The sequence below is a fragment of the Nematolebias whitei genome, chromosome 2 (assembly GCF_014905685.2).
Source record: "Nematolebias whitei isolate Nwh7 chromosome 2, NemWhi1, whole genome shotgun sequence".
Classification (NCBI taxonomy): Eukaryota; Metazoa; Chordata; class Actinopteri; order Cyprinodontiformes; family Rivulidae; genus Nematolebias; species Nematolebias whitei.
In genome coordinates, this window is record NC_056499.1 from 21,850,804 (window position 1) to 21,865,799 (window position 14,996).

The window sequence follows — 14,996 nt, forward strand, 5'->3', positions numbered from 1 at the left end:
TCAACCTTTTTCCACCGAATTCAGCAAAAATGTGCTCTCCACTTCCTTCTGGAAATTTCAGCTTCTGTTTGCAATTTTTAGCTACTTTTCAGCTGTTTTATGCAAATTTCAGCTTTTTTAGGTAATTTCCACTTTTTGTGCTCATTTCTGCTTCTTCCAGCCTAACTGGGCAAACATGTTCTTTCTGATTTATTCTGCTAATTTAAGATTGTTCTACCTTTTTAGCTAGCCTTTCAGCATATTTTAGCTAATTTCAGCTGTTTTTAGATAAATTCAAGTTTTTCATAGAAATTTCTTCTACTTTCAGCCTAATTAAATTAGTTCTAACTTCAACTTATGATCCTTTGAGCTTATTTCTGTTTAAATCAGTTATTTCAGCTACTATTTAGCTGTTTTATGCGAATATTAGCTTTTTCAGCTAATTCCACATTTTTTGCTTTTTGCGCTCATTTCACTTTTGTGTTCTTTCTGCTTTCTCATGCTGGTTTACACTTGTTCTACATTTCAGCATGTTTTTTTTTTCAGCTGTTTTTCAATAAGTTCTCCAATAATCATTCAGTTTTCACAGATTGATTTGTTTTCTGTTTCATTTCGCAGTAAAGACTGAAGTTATGCGTTCCGCTACCAGGAACTAGCCGGTGTCCTCAGACAGTTACCCAATGTGAAGGTAACTGGAGTCACAGGAAGACCAGGTCTGCTTCTTTTTCTACACAAAGAGAAATGTTTGATGTAAATTGGACAACAGGCGTAATTATTTTAATATTTATAGTAAAATGTAGAAATAAATCAGTGACATGTCTCAAAATAAAAAAAAATATTCGGCTGTGGTACAAGTTTGTAACCGACGGACATGACTTCAGTAACATTTTTTAATATTTTCATCTACAACAGACAGCTTTGAAGTTTCTGTGGGCGATGAGCTCGTCTTTTCTAAGCTGGAGTCCAAAGAGTTTCTTGATGCTGAGCAGGTTTGTGTTTTAACTTACTGGATATTTAAAACATTAAGGAAAATCTTGTGCGACCAGTTATTGATATTTCAAGTTCACTGATGGCGTCACAATATTTAGTAGTTTTTGTTTGTTTTGGCATCACTGCTGCAGGTTGTTCAGGAAGAAATGTGTGTGAAGTTAATAAACAGGAATATTAAAATAAATCAAGAACCAAGTCTTGTTTCTGTGTTTGGTGTGATCAGGTGAAAGCGTTGGTGATGGAGAAGCTTCCTCCGGAGAGCAAATCAAGGCGATGGAAACCCAAGAAATGCTCAGTCCAGTAGAAGATGTCACAACAGACACGTTCACGCCGACAGAAATGGTTCTTTTCGGGGGATCTGCCGCGCTGTTTCGAGTATAAAAGTTACGACACTGAAACCGTGAAGTTTTGTCGCGCGGCAGGCTGAAACGATCACATGGTCTCGGCTGTGAATGTAGTCTGAGAGAGCAGCTCGCAGGAACCAGACTCTGATCTGCACTTCTCTTTATGAATGCTCACATCTAAAACTTAATGTGGTGTGAGCACGAAGCACGGCTAGAAGCTTTTCAGCCGACTGGAACCTCTCGACCTGCTGCCATCTCACTTTTCAGCTTATTGGGGAAAAATCTATATCTTGAGTTTACTTTAATTAGACTATCAAAAGTACGTGGGAAGTTTCAAATGTTCCTCGGCTCAGTGGCTGTAGTTTGTGTAGAAGGATTGCTTGAGGGCAGCTATATAAACATCATAAAGCCAGCGCTTGTCTTTGTATTTGACTTGGGGGCAGGGTTCAACTCTAAAATTAATCCTCTTGTGAGCCCAGTTTCCTGTTATTAAGTGCATATAAGCTGTAGAGTTGAAAAACATGTTTTTCACATTGTGTGTGTTGGACGTCACCAGGGAGCACGGGAGCCTGGGAACACGAGATTAACCATATCACTAGACAAACATTAATTTAAATTGAGTGTAATAAAAACTTATATATTAAGGAGTAGAATGAGCTTCTTTTTTTAATGTGGGACTCGAACCACCGGGGTGTACAGTGAAGTCCTTAAGAGTTAGCTTAGCTTAGCATCAACACAAGTGGACCTAGCTTCTCAATTAAATTGCTGAATCATGACTTAGACAAAAACCTGTAAGAAATGTAATATGACAAAATATGAATAAAATTTAAACAAAATACGACATTGTAAGATGTGTTTCTATACATTTGCCGTTTCCCCATAAATTGATGCTTACAGTGCTTACTGTTTCCCTTCTAAATTGATGCTATGCTAACTTTATGCTACATTTTTGCTAGTTTAATTTGACCGTAACATATATTTTTTGGTCTTAATTTTTGGGTGGTTGGTGGGATATTAATACTATTTATCAGACCATGGAGGTACTTAAAAAATAAAAAAAACTTTAACATGAGAAAGTATAAATTTACATGCAACTAAAACAGTTTTAACATCTTACTTTTGTGACAGCTGGTTAACTATTTTATAACCACTGTTAAGATACAGTAGTCCCTCGTTTATTGCAGGGGATACGTTCCAGACTCCTGCAATAAGTAAAAATCTGCCAAGTAGTGAGGTTATATTTATTTTAGTATTTATATATATTTTAAGGCTTTAGAAACCCTTCCCACACACTTGCAATGTTCTAAACTTTTGCAAAATTTTAACAACATACTGTATACAGCTGTATACATATACAGCTGTATATGTATACAGCTGTATATGTTGCTACTAAATGTTACTTACAAACTCTGCAGAACACAGCAACAGCTCTCAGTTCTGGTCCGACTCGGTTCTGTTTCTGCAGATGCAACCTGCAGCAACGAATCCCACAATGTTCTAAACTCTTAAACCTGCTAATTTTAACAACATACTTATATGTAGCTACTAAATTTTACTTACTAGCGCGTCCCGTTCAGAAGTCCTCGTGGGCCAGCTAGCAGCTCTCAGAATTCACAGATGGGTCTGGAGGTCTGGTTCTGGTCCGGTTTGGTGGGTTCCGTGCAGCTCTGCATCTGCTGGGCGCACGTCACTGTAATAAACGCCAACCATTTTCCGATCAGATCAAAACTTTCCCTGTAGTTTTTCAGCAGAAGGACACGGGGCTTCTGGGAAATGTAGTCATTATGAGCAGGAATACAGTATAGGCTTATTGAGAGGAAACTACAAAATGGTGTCTCCTGTCCGAAGTTTTTTTTTTATTTTTTTAACTTTTTACTGTACAATATCCAGTACTGTCCCAATCACGAGTAATATTAAAGTTGACAATCTGTCCTGTACAATTTTTAATTTTTTTAAAAATATGTTAATGTGCGTTGAAAAATAAAAATATAGCAAGTCCACGAAAGTCGAACCGTGAAGTAGAGAGCGACTACTTTAATTTTAAATTTAAAAAAAGTGTATCAAAGAGCAGATGGTATAATGTCGCCTATTGATGTCAGGAAATGAAAACTAAAGCAGCCGGCCCGGTTTGTGGTGTCTGTTGTCAACAGTCTGTGCCTGCTGAGTGATCAGATCAGCCGCCTTAACAGATGTCACAGAAATACTTCATGAAGTACTGCTCTGTACTTTTGTTTTTGCTAGATAACATCATATGCATCAATATGCATCGAGCCTGAAGCCAGTAATCAGAACAATGCGTCTTCGTATTATACACGCTGAAGTGTGAGCGAGATAACGTCGACTTGTTCCTGGTTTTCACAAATAAAACATTTAGGTCAGAGGGGAGGGTGGGGATGAAACAGTCATTGGCCTACATTGACTGGTTTACCATGCTTTATGTCTTTCTGAATAAAGGGGTCAACTCATTAACGCTCACATGTTTTGGGTTTTTAAGTATAGTTTGAGGTTAAGAGTGTGGCTTGAGTGACGCCCCAAAATATCTGTTATCTGTGCCAGTTTACCACACGCTAAGTGGAGACATGGTCACAGTGTGCTCACAATGATTCATGCTGGCTTTTTGCACATTTCACGGTTAACCAGCTTGCACAGGTGCACAAGTGGAATGCAGCTGTCAGTGTTACGCCTGAGCTTGTCGATTTCAAGAGAAAACATCTGTCATTAAAATGGGTCTATGGCATGACATTTATTTTACTCAATTATGGTTTAGTACAAACTGATAAGAACGCTTCCATGTGTGGCAGACTAACAGCTCTTGGTACACTGGCACAAAGTCTAGGATTAAAATGAGGTGAATTATACTAATCCCCACATAATGATCATTACATAGGATTATAAGACGCTCATTAGCACCTGCTCTGCCAAACAGGAGCTAATGAGCGTTCCTCATGTGCAGGTGGAAACGCATCATTAACTGAAAGAGGAACAGAATGCACCAAGTCCTGGATCAGTGAGAATTGACGAGCTGGAAAACGGGAAGAGCCAAACTCCCTGAGTGGCACAGGTCCACCCACCTTCTGCCTAGACGTGGTCTTTGTTGAGACGATGTGTATTTCATGCATTCATCTTGTGTCATCTGTTTCTACTTGATCAAAGAAGATTAAGACATTATACTCAGTTCTAGTTACTGACTGATTGTGAATGATAAACGGTCCCATGTAATCACTCTGCCTGTGACCAGTCAGTGAGGAACAGAAAGAACTGGTTGTTTTTGATATCCTCAAGTGCTGATTGATATGATATTGATATGATATGGTGACGTGTCTTCAGCAGAGAGAGTCCTTGACTCGGATCCATTCCTTCGTGCCTGCAGGGCTCGGACAGGAAGATTATTCTATAAAACTAACTTGTTCAGGAAGTGAGAGCAGGATGAGAGCCCTGGTAAGTGTAATCTTGTAATTGAATGTTATGTGCATGATGGACTGCTCTCCAAAGCTTTGCAAATAAATCTGATGAACTACACCTTGGTGTGTTTTGGGAATCTCCTTTTTTTTTTAACGACAGTCTTCATGGAAGAACTGCGCTGGATGTCCTGCAAGTATGGGGCTACATTTCTGCAACAGCTGCACGCTCACTGGCAGTACTGTGCGATGCATTGTGGTTGCATAGATCCAACAGTGTTCACATCTTCCTCTGTGTCAGCTGTGCGCTGCACTCGTTGCACGTTCAGGACATTTCTCTCTTACAAAGTTAAATATCAATAAAACTGATATGTAATTACATTTGTATAAAAGTAAATTAAAAATCAGATGTAAAGGACCAAAACTCTAGGGTTGAACACCATTCTTGAATACTGGAAATTGTATAGAAACAGTGTATTTGACCATCCATTGTACAAGAGGAAACTGGTCCTCAGCCCACTAGAAACAGTTGGACTAAGGTTTACAAATGAATCATCACTCATTAAATTTTTCCTTTATCCTCTTTATTGGATTAACAGAGCAAATAGCTCTGAGAGAAATGAATGCAGAAAATAGCAACAGTTGGTTTATGAACGATCCATGCAAATTTACAACCATACAAGAGTAACTGTGCACAGTTACTCTTGTATGATTGTAAATTATGATTGTAAATTTTATGATTATAAATTATGATTATATTCACTTAAGGCACACCTGTCTTTGATGTCTATATGACCTCCAAGTCTGACGTTCAAACATTGCACTCTATATTGACGTACAAGTGAGGTCATGGTTAGACGTCCAAATGGTGGACCTTGTTTGCACGTTGTGAAGACGTCCATTATTGGTCTTTGACTGACGGACTTGATATAGACATGATCTGCACATGCATTCGACGTCTAATGTTTAGTGGGTATGAATCTATCTGGAGTGTGGTGCCTGATTTTATGCGTTAGTAAGCGTAAAAGTTAATGGAGTTTTGGGTCAGAATTAAAAATCACTGCAGAGAAATACAAGCGTTCTGCTGGGCTCCTTCGAAAAACAAAGTTTTGAAGGCACACCAACTACGAACCTAGATTTAGATTTCTTTTTTTGTCAATTGTAGTTGTGAAAACATCACTAACTGGAATGGGGTGCCGTTTGTAAAGTTACACAGTCAGAAATTAACAGCAATATTTTGGTTTATTTAGCCTTTAATAAGAAAAAAATAGGCTTTTTTTCACAGTCAGATTTTCACTGTTATTTATACATTTATAAATTTCATAGTTCCAAACTAAATATTTAATTTGCAAGTTAAATATTTAGTTTGTATACTAAATATTAGCTCCTCACTATTTAGTTTATAAACTAAATATTTAACTTGCAAGTTGAAGTTTGTAAACTAAATATTTAACTTGCTAACTAAATATTTAATTTGCAAGCTAAATATTTAGTTAGCAAATTAAATATTTATTTTGTAAATTAAATGCTTAGCTTGGAAAATAAATATGTAGGTCCACGCTAAATATTTAGTTAGCAAATTAAATATGTAGTTTAGAAATTCAATGTTTAGTGTTTACTTTCAAAGCTAAATATTTATTCTAAATATTTAATTTACTAACAGTTTGTAAATTAAACATTTAGCTTGGACATAAGCATTTAGTTTGTCAACTATATATTTAGCTTGTAAATTAAACATTTAGTTTGGAACTATGGTATTGGTATGGATAACATGGTGAAAATCTGTGAAATTAAAAAAAAAAATTCTTATGAAAGGCTAAATAAACCAAAATACTGTTGTTAATTTTTGATTGTGTAAGTTTGCAAAAAGCACCCCATAGCTTGCAGCATCTTACCCACAGCTGTCCCAGAATGGCATTTGTTAGAAATAAAAAGTACCCTGTTCAGATACAGTCAGTCTGTTTTATTATTTCCTGTGAATGAAGGCACTGAATGGTAACCTTTGACTTGGCCTTTAATGCAGACTGTACTTCTGTGTATTTGTCAGAATGAGACAGACTGATAGAGGAACCAGTCCTGCATCAGGTTCAAACTGATCAGACTGATGTTCGTCTTGTCAGATGATCCGTACGGTAGTTTCCATCAATCAGATTAAACACTGCAACCACAAAAAAAAAACAAAAAAACCAGATGCAGCCCATCTGCCTCGACTCCAGGCTTAGTTTTCTTCCCCATCCGTGTAATCTCTGAAGTGCATAATCCATCATATAAACACACGACAATTTGTCAGCTGCTCTCGAGGCTCTGCTGGGGATTCTCTGGGAGACTGAGGCTCAGTCAACAGGAAACCGGAAGCCACATCAGAGCGAGTCATAGTTCTGCTTCACAGGCCATGTGACGGCGCTGCACGTTGTTGGCGTAATGGAGAAATGGTTGTGAGGGTAGAAACTGCTGAAGGAAACGAGCAGAACCATGAGATAAATATAACTTCATTTTGAGATTTACAGTAAAGTCCAGAATCGGTTCCTTTTAGATCAATGTTCAGGCAGCCCCTTTCAGCCACAACATTATAACCATTGCCAGCCGAAGTATTTCTGATCATCCTGCTGCAAAGGATTTTACGAGAGCTACTCAGTTATAGCCGTTTGATATTAATGTCAGTTCAATTCAGGTTATTTACATAGCACCAAATCACAACAGTTATCGTCTCAGGGCACTGAACAAAAACGTTCATATACATGCACAAGCCAATTAGTAAAGTTCTGTATCTAAGGAAGCAGCAGACTCGATAAATCTTCACTTGGTCGCAGTCTCCCATTCTGAGCAAGCACAAAGGCAACAGTGGAAAAGAAAACCTCCTTTTTAACAGGAAGGAACCTCCAGCAGAGCCAGGCTCAGGACAACCAGCTGGGTTTGAGGGCAGGTCCAGGGGTAGGTGCAGGTGCACCCTCTTTTAGAAGAAACAAAAACACGTCAAGGATAGAAAAAAATTACAAAAACCAAACGGGTAGAGCAAGTAAAGACAGTAAAGTGAAGAAATGTGGTCAGTTTGTCCTCCAGCAGTATAGCAGCATAACTAAGGGACAGCTCAGGAAACCCAAGCCAACCCTAACTATTGGATGCACCAAAAAGGAAAGACTTAAGCCCAGTCTTTAAACTGGACAATGTGTCAGCCTCACGAACAGCAACTGGAAGTTGGTTCCACAAGAGAGGAGCCTGATAACTGGAAGATCTGCCTCCCATTCTGTGTTTTGGAAACTCTAGGAACCGTAAGTAAACCTGCAGTCTGAGAGTGAAGTGCTCTGTTTGAAAAATGCGGAACAATAAGATCTGTAATATAAGATGGAGCTAGGTTGTTGAGGGCTTTGTATGTTAGAAGTAAGATTTTGAATTCTATTCTTAATTTGATACTAATATTACAGATGAGGTGCACACAAAACTAAAAGCCAGAACATATTTGTTGCATTGCCATATTGGGTTTATAAACAATACAGGCGTTATCACCTTCTGGTATACACAAGTCTACTTTAGTTCCTTTTTGTATAAGAAAAGTAAAGCACTTTTCTTAACATGATGAAGCTCGTCCTCTCCTAAATTTATATTTATTAAAAAAAAAATTATACACACATAATCCTAACTCATCCTAATGTTGAGGACAATGACTTTCTGCACCTGAATATTTTATTCTGTTCAACTTAGATCGGTTGTCCTCATTCAGCGGGACTAGCTTTAATTTTATGTTTAAATAAAATATGTTTTAAACCCTTAAATGCTCCAAAGCAATTTAAGGTAGCAAAGTTCTATGAATCCTAAATAGACAAGAGAATTAAAAAAAGAAAAAGGCTCACCAAGCAAAAGCTTGAGACTTTGGAGAATAAAACTGCCAAGGGGAGGCCACTAATTAGGGGTGGCCATTGCCACCAATCATCCCCTGGTTCCCCTCTTTAGGGGTGCCCCTGCAGTTCTGGTAGGCTACGAGTTGACACAGTTCAGAGTTTTGCAGTCAGCTGATCAGATTATTGAGTTGTTTTAGAGGAGCTCTCCACAGATTCACGTTTGTTTGTGGCTGAACTGAAATAAAGTGAGCAGAAAAAAAATTACAATAAAAATGTCACTTCTTTGCAATGAATAAAAATGCATCTCTACACAAACATTTAAAACCAGTGTGAACTGTCACCACAAGCACAACAGACTCTTGACTCGTCAGATCTTATTTAGGTCATATTTAAAGTTGGTGCTCCATCAAATGTTGCGTTTTTTTTTTTTTTTGCAAGCTATAAAACGTGTTGGTCATTTAGGATCTGTAAATGATCTGGAGAATTTTCGGTTTAGGTAAAGAAGTGAGTTCACTCTCGATTTGCAGGCGTGTTTCATGTTAAGTGGCTGAGCCTCATCACATGTACGTTGGTACCAATCTGTGAGAGGACCAGAGGCCTGTCAAGAGTCGATGGCTGTGGACGTGTTTGACGCAGGCGTGTTGGTAATGCCAGCGTGTGGAGAGGACGTATTTGAAAGATGATCTGAAACCCACATTTCCTTCCTCGTTTGTCTTCCTCACTTCGAGGCTTTTCTTAGAACCGAGATGAAAACATTTTCTTAACGGAGTTCCTGAAAGAGGACAAAAAAACACGACGGATTACCAGCATCCTGGTGGAAACTTCTCTACATTTCCGTTGCTCCTCAGAGGCTAAAAAGTAAAATATTGCACACAAAGTCTAGACACACGCCTGAGGACGACTTGTACTCGTGTCCCTCCAGTGACAGCAGCTGCTCAGGCTGCAGCCAAACGACCTGTGAAACAAACATGGCAGCACAGGGCAGAATCTACTCGAGTTGACTGTTTGCAGGCCCCGTTTATACAAATAGTAGAAAAGTAATAATTTACACAGAAGTCTGGTTCCAAACGTTTGGGTAGGAACCCCCCGTGGGTCACAAAACAGGTTGAAACCAAAACCAAACATTCCTAACAACACAGTTTCCATATATTGTATATTGGGGGTCGAGGCAGGACAGTAAGTCCCAGGCTCGATCCCCGGTCACTGAACATCTCGCGGTGTCTCTGAACAGGACACCCTATCCCCAAAAATGCTCCCCGGGTGCTTTCAATAGCTGCCCTCTGCTCCACCTGGGGGTGGATGGGTTAAATGCAGAGATCCAATTTTGCCATATGGGAACATACAATGATGACATTACATTATATTCTGTCCACAAATCTTCAGTAATGTTTGTGCACCTCAACAAGAGCTTTAGGGTTCAGAAGCTGTGACTCAGGTTCTGCTCCACCCAGTGGAGCTACCATCTTTTAACACACTCCTCCCAACTTCAAAGCTCAGCTACCGGTCGTCGTAACGTTTAAGAAAACATTTACTGCAGTTTATTTTGCTGTTGGTTCATCCATCCAGCATTTTCCAGAGTTGGGTCTCGGGGGCAGCAGCAGGGAGGCCCATTTTTCCAGAGCCTCCTGAGGAACGCTCAGCTGAGACATGAGCTGCTTCCAGACTTTCACTCAGCATCGACCCATAATGTCTCCAGTTCTTGCTGGTTTGTGGACCCTCCTCAGCTGTGGTTCCTGCTCGGAGCAAACTATTTCAAAGATGACAGCTGCCCACGGCTAGTCTCCAGCATGTCCAGGTTCTCGTTCCAGGTTTACATGCCCAGAAAACCTCCCCACGAAGGTGAGGGTCCATCCTTACCAGATGCCTGAACCACCTCAACTGGCTCCTCTCGATGTGGAGGAGCAGCGATTCTACTCCGAGCCTCTCCTGGATATTCATTTTGACCACATCAATTAAATACTTTGCTGTACCGCTCCAGTGGCATGAAGACACCAACTGGACCATCATCTGCAAAAAGCAGAACCAGACTCCAGCCCCCCCACTGGCTGTACAGAGAAATTCTTATTCTAAAGTTATGAACTCCCAGCCTGAAGGGGTTCGACTTACTGCCGGCAGTGGCACTCGCACCACTCGTACAGGAGATGCATCAAATTTTTGTTCTGAACTTATCTGGTACACATCAATCAGTGTGAAGTTCTTGTCACGAGTTAGAAATGTTTGTTTCCTCCTCAGTGTTTCAGTTAAAAATCCTGTTCAGTGGAAGTTGAGCCTCAGGATGTTTGAGACGGCAGAACATTTCTTATTTATGACGATCTGTCTGCACATGGAAAGAGGCTGGACCGTTCATTATTCACACTTTCCTGGCTGCTGCTGATGTTCAGGGCAGAAACAAAAAGGTCAGGAGATAAGCAGCTGAAACTCACACAACCCAAAAGAATCAAACCATTATGCACTTTTTTTTTTATTATAAAACATTACAATAAATAAAAGAAAACGATGCAAAAATATAATTAGATTCTTTTTAAGGGGGTGGGGAGTACAATAGAAATGAGATTTTTAATGATCAGATTGGTCCCTGGTTTGGTGAATTGAAACATGTCATAGCACCTTTGTGTGGTCATCATCTCCACAGATCTGCTGACCTCAAAACTCTAACGTTTCACAAAAAAAAACAGGAGAAACTTGGAGCTCAGGCCAGGCCGCTGCTTTAGTTTTCATCAAATATAATATATTAATTTACACATTTTACATGAGAATGTACTTTATCAGTTACACGTGGAAAAAAAGGCAGCTGATGTTCAAATCTACACCTAGATCTGTCACAATGTTCAAATAAAGTGTTGTAGCTGCACAGCTGGAACAAAGGAGGAGAAATGAAAGAGCTTTGAGCTTCACTGATTAACCAAAGAAATGCAAACTCACGTCGTTCACAAATTTTCTCAAGGCAATAAAATCAATTGTACAATCTTTAGGACCACGCAGAGTGTCAGTATTTATGCTTGTAGAGAGTCTGAAAATGTGCACACGTTGGGATAACGTGAAATCAAAACCCAGAAAACAAAATTCTACAGAATTTGCAACTTTTGTTTTTGCAGCATAAACATAAAATTCAAGCTTTTACTTATTCTGCCTGGATGAGAACTTGACTGAGGACGTGTGGACTAGCGCACCAGGAGGAAGGTGAGTCCGGCGAGACCAACTCCAGCGACAGCAACCAGCGCAGTTTTCATGGACGAGTCCTGACTCACCTCACTGGCACTGCGGGAGTACTGACAGAATCCTTCCTGCAGGGGGAGACAAAGACAACATGAAACATCTCGTTACAGAAGAGACATAAAAAAAAAGGCATCCACTGGTTATATCAACACATTCTATATAAACGGCACATCCAGAGTCTAATCACTCAAACAACTGTGTGGTTTCACACTGAAGCCACACCTTTGTGCAGACGTGCACCTGCCCTCAGCTCCAGGTGTTCCCTCTGCTCTCCAGCTGCGTGTTTTTCTGGTCACACAACACTAAGCTTCAACACGGAGGACGCCAAACTCAACACAGCGTCGACTGTTGCTACAAAGTCCATCTGGCTGTGATGGTTTCATGTCTGTTGAAACCAGCTGCCAGCTACAGAAAGGAGGTGTGTGTGTGTGTGTGTTGGGCAAGCCCATTCACAAAAAGGAGACATTCAATCTTGTTGTATTCAGTTTGTTGACTTCAATAGAGGGATTTAAGACTGAATAATTGGACACTTTAGTTAAAAAGCAACAAAAAAATGTTTGTTTTTTTTAGACTCATTGAACTTGAATGTTTATGTTTGCAAATAAGATCAAAATGATGATAAAAGAACAGCCGTTTTTAAAAACAGGTCCTTAAGATCAACCCAAGCGGATAATAAAACATCAGTTTCCAACAGCAGCAAGTTGATTATTGTCTATAAAGCTCTTATCTACAGCTTGTTTTAGACTCACATCAGCTAGTAGATTAACAACATACCCATCCATTATTCTCCAGCAACCAGTCCTTGTGCTCTTCCAGGTAATCAGCTATGGTTTCAGCCAGCGTCCGACAAATTACTGGTTCTAGTTCCTGCTGCTGACCAGGGTCCAGCCCTGGCTTTGAGCTCCGCTGCTCCTGCAGCAGTCTGACCAGCACCCCTGTGAAGGTGAAGAGGGAAACCACCCTCCCCCAGTTAAAGTGTCCATCTCCTGCCATCTCGTCCATCACCTTCCTGAGGCTGGAGGACAGGTCCGGCCCGCAATGCCTCAGGAAGTTCTGGGCCAAGGAGTGGAAGCGGGCCTTGTGCTGGGTTTCCATGGCCTGGCCCAGGTGCCTCATGGCGGCGGCAGCGGACCCGCTGGGAGGTGGAGGAGCTGGGCATGGGCAGCGTAGAGACAGGTAGTCCTCCGCTACAGTCAGGGTCTCTTTCCACAGCCCACAGGACATTTTCTGAAGAAAGAAAATTCGTCATGATGCAGACATTGTACTGTTACTAAAAACTAACAACAGGTTGTTGGGATGACAATAAATACCATTAATCCGTTTAAACCCTTAAAGTTAGTCACAGTCTGCAATGTGTCAAAAACGAAACTGGAAACTTGATTCATCCTGAGATCAGTTTTTATTGTTAAAATAAACAACAAAAACATGATTAAGAGGGAAGAATGTTTTTTCAGTCTGTAAGAGGATTACTAGAAGTCATCTAGATATTAACATCTGGTAAAGTGGCCTTTGTTTCATCCACCACTTGGCTTTTGTTGTGCTATCACAACGTGAACCTTCCTTCATTTTTTATTTCTTTGTCATCTTAAAAAAAAAAAAAAGGCAACGGAAAAATCCGTGCGTCACTTCGCGACGTGTCAGTCACTCGAAAGCGACGACGCCGAACAGCGACACAAGAAAAAGCTCGAGTATAGCTCGACTCGCTTTATTGTATCAATTTTAACTGAAATGTGACATTAATTAAAAACACAATAAAGACAGCGGCGGAGTTCAGGAGAGCAGCGCAACGTTAATTGTCCGATTTTTTTCGGCGTTAAAACCGGTGAAATTGAACGTCGCACCGCTGCCGTCTTCCTCCGCCGACTGTCAGGAGAGCAATGGAGGACACAAAGGACCGTTTACTCTTTACGAGGAACTAACTGAAAGCGCTGGGGCCGGCCGGGTCTACGCGGGTTATCACACAACCACCTCCGTTCGAATATGGCTCTTATACCCAATAACTCACAAATATGTGTTAGTAAAATAATTTATCTCGACAAAAAGCTTACCCTCCCAGCGATATGACAGGTCTCAGCGCACCCAGACGGCGGAAGGAGAACCTCGGTAACGTTAAGCGCGTCCACCCAGCGGCGCATTTATCTACTCCGCCCACAGTTTCTATATATGGGTGTTGCTTCCGGTTTCCAGAGCCCGTAGAGCCACAGAGGGAAAATACGCAGCTCTTCACAACACACAAAAAAATTCCCCTCCGCAGAGAATATAGGCAACTACACTAAGTTATTTGAGCATCTGTTAACACAACGAGCCACTTTTATTTGGATACATTTGCCAAATGCGTTGTTTTTAATTCCTAATTTCAATACCATAAAGTTTATTATTTTTAAAATTACTTTAATTCATTCAAAGCAATTCAGCTGAGACCTAATATATAAAATAAAACTTTTTTTTAAATAATTATTATTTGGCTATCATTATATTTTTACTGATCATACATTAGAAACTTACAGCCTTAGATACATTAAAAACTAAATTCAGACTAATTTCATTTGCCAACAAAACTGTAACCTGACATAACCTGGTTTTCCAGATCAGAAGCAGAAGAAACCAAAGAATGGCTGAGAGTGCAGTTCCGGACACATCATTTGGGTACTTTCACTACAATGTCATTTCCTGCTGTCATCTCATTCGTCATTTGTCTTTTCACATTTACCTTGGTGTTTTCCTCGGGTTGTTCCTTTCCCAATAGTTTTTGATTTGGACAATTGTTCAAATACAAAACAAGTACTGACAGCTGAACTGTGAACTGAATCGTCACAGGGTGCATAGTATTTTACATTAAATGACAAATACACCAATTCTTTGAGCGCATAATAATAATAACAACAGCGGAAACAAACTAGTCAAACAGATCTGTAAAAACAGAATATCCTCTTGGGAACAAAATATGTCGCCTCACCAGCTGGTGAAACTGAGGTCTCTGAGGTCATTTGTGTTTCTGTAACACCCACAGAGACACTGATGTTTCTGCAAAGTGCCTTTTATTCCAGTGGCTGCCTCAAATACAGTAAATGACGTTGGATTCTTTAGTATAGCTGGCATAACACAACAAGTTTGCACCTTACAGCGTAAAGAAGTGAAGAGTAATAAAATACTCTGTAATGTCACTGTAATACTATAAGATAACAACAGTTAAACATACAATGAAATAAATGGCTAAAGGTATGGGGTACCGT

At 40.0% G+C, this 14,996-nt stretch overlaps 1 protein-coding gene across 1 annotated transcript; it reads right to left on the reverse strand.

The window, feature by feature from the left end:
• Positions 1–11,078: 11,078 nt before the first annotated feature.
• On the reverse strand, positions 11,079–13,866 carry bcl2l10 (BCL2 like 10). Its single transcript, XM_037697551.1, has 3 exons — positions 13,812–13,866; positions 12,538–12,990; positions 11,079–11,831 (listed from the first exon to the last, which is right to left on the reverse strand). The coding sequence occupies exons 2-3, from the start codon at positions 12,985–12,987 to the stop codon at positions 11,709–11,711; spliced, it is 573 nt and encodes a 190-aa protein (XP_037553479.1). The 5' UTR covers positions 12,988–12,990; positions 13,812–13,866; the 3' UTR covers positions 11,079–11,708.
• Between the last annotated feature and the right edge of the window lie 1,130 nt (positions 13,867–14,996).

Coding starts and splice junctions, on each gene's coding strand:
- bcl2l10 (XM_037697551.1), bottom strand. CDS start 12,987: ATGTCCTGTGGGCTGTGGAAAGAGACCCTGACTGTAGCGGAGGACTAC. Junction 11,832..12,537: donor TGCTGGAGAATAATGGATGG/GTATGTTGTTAA, acceptor CTCCCCCTGCAG/GAAGGATTCTGTCAGTACTC.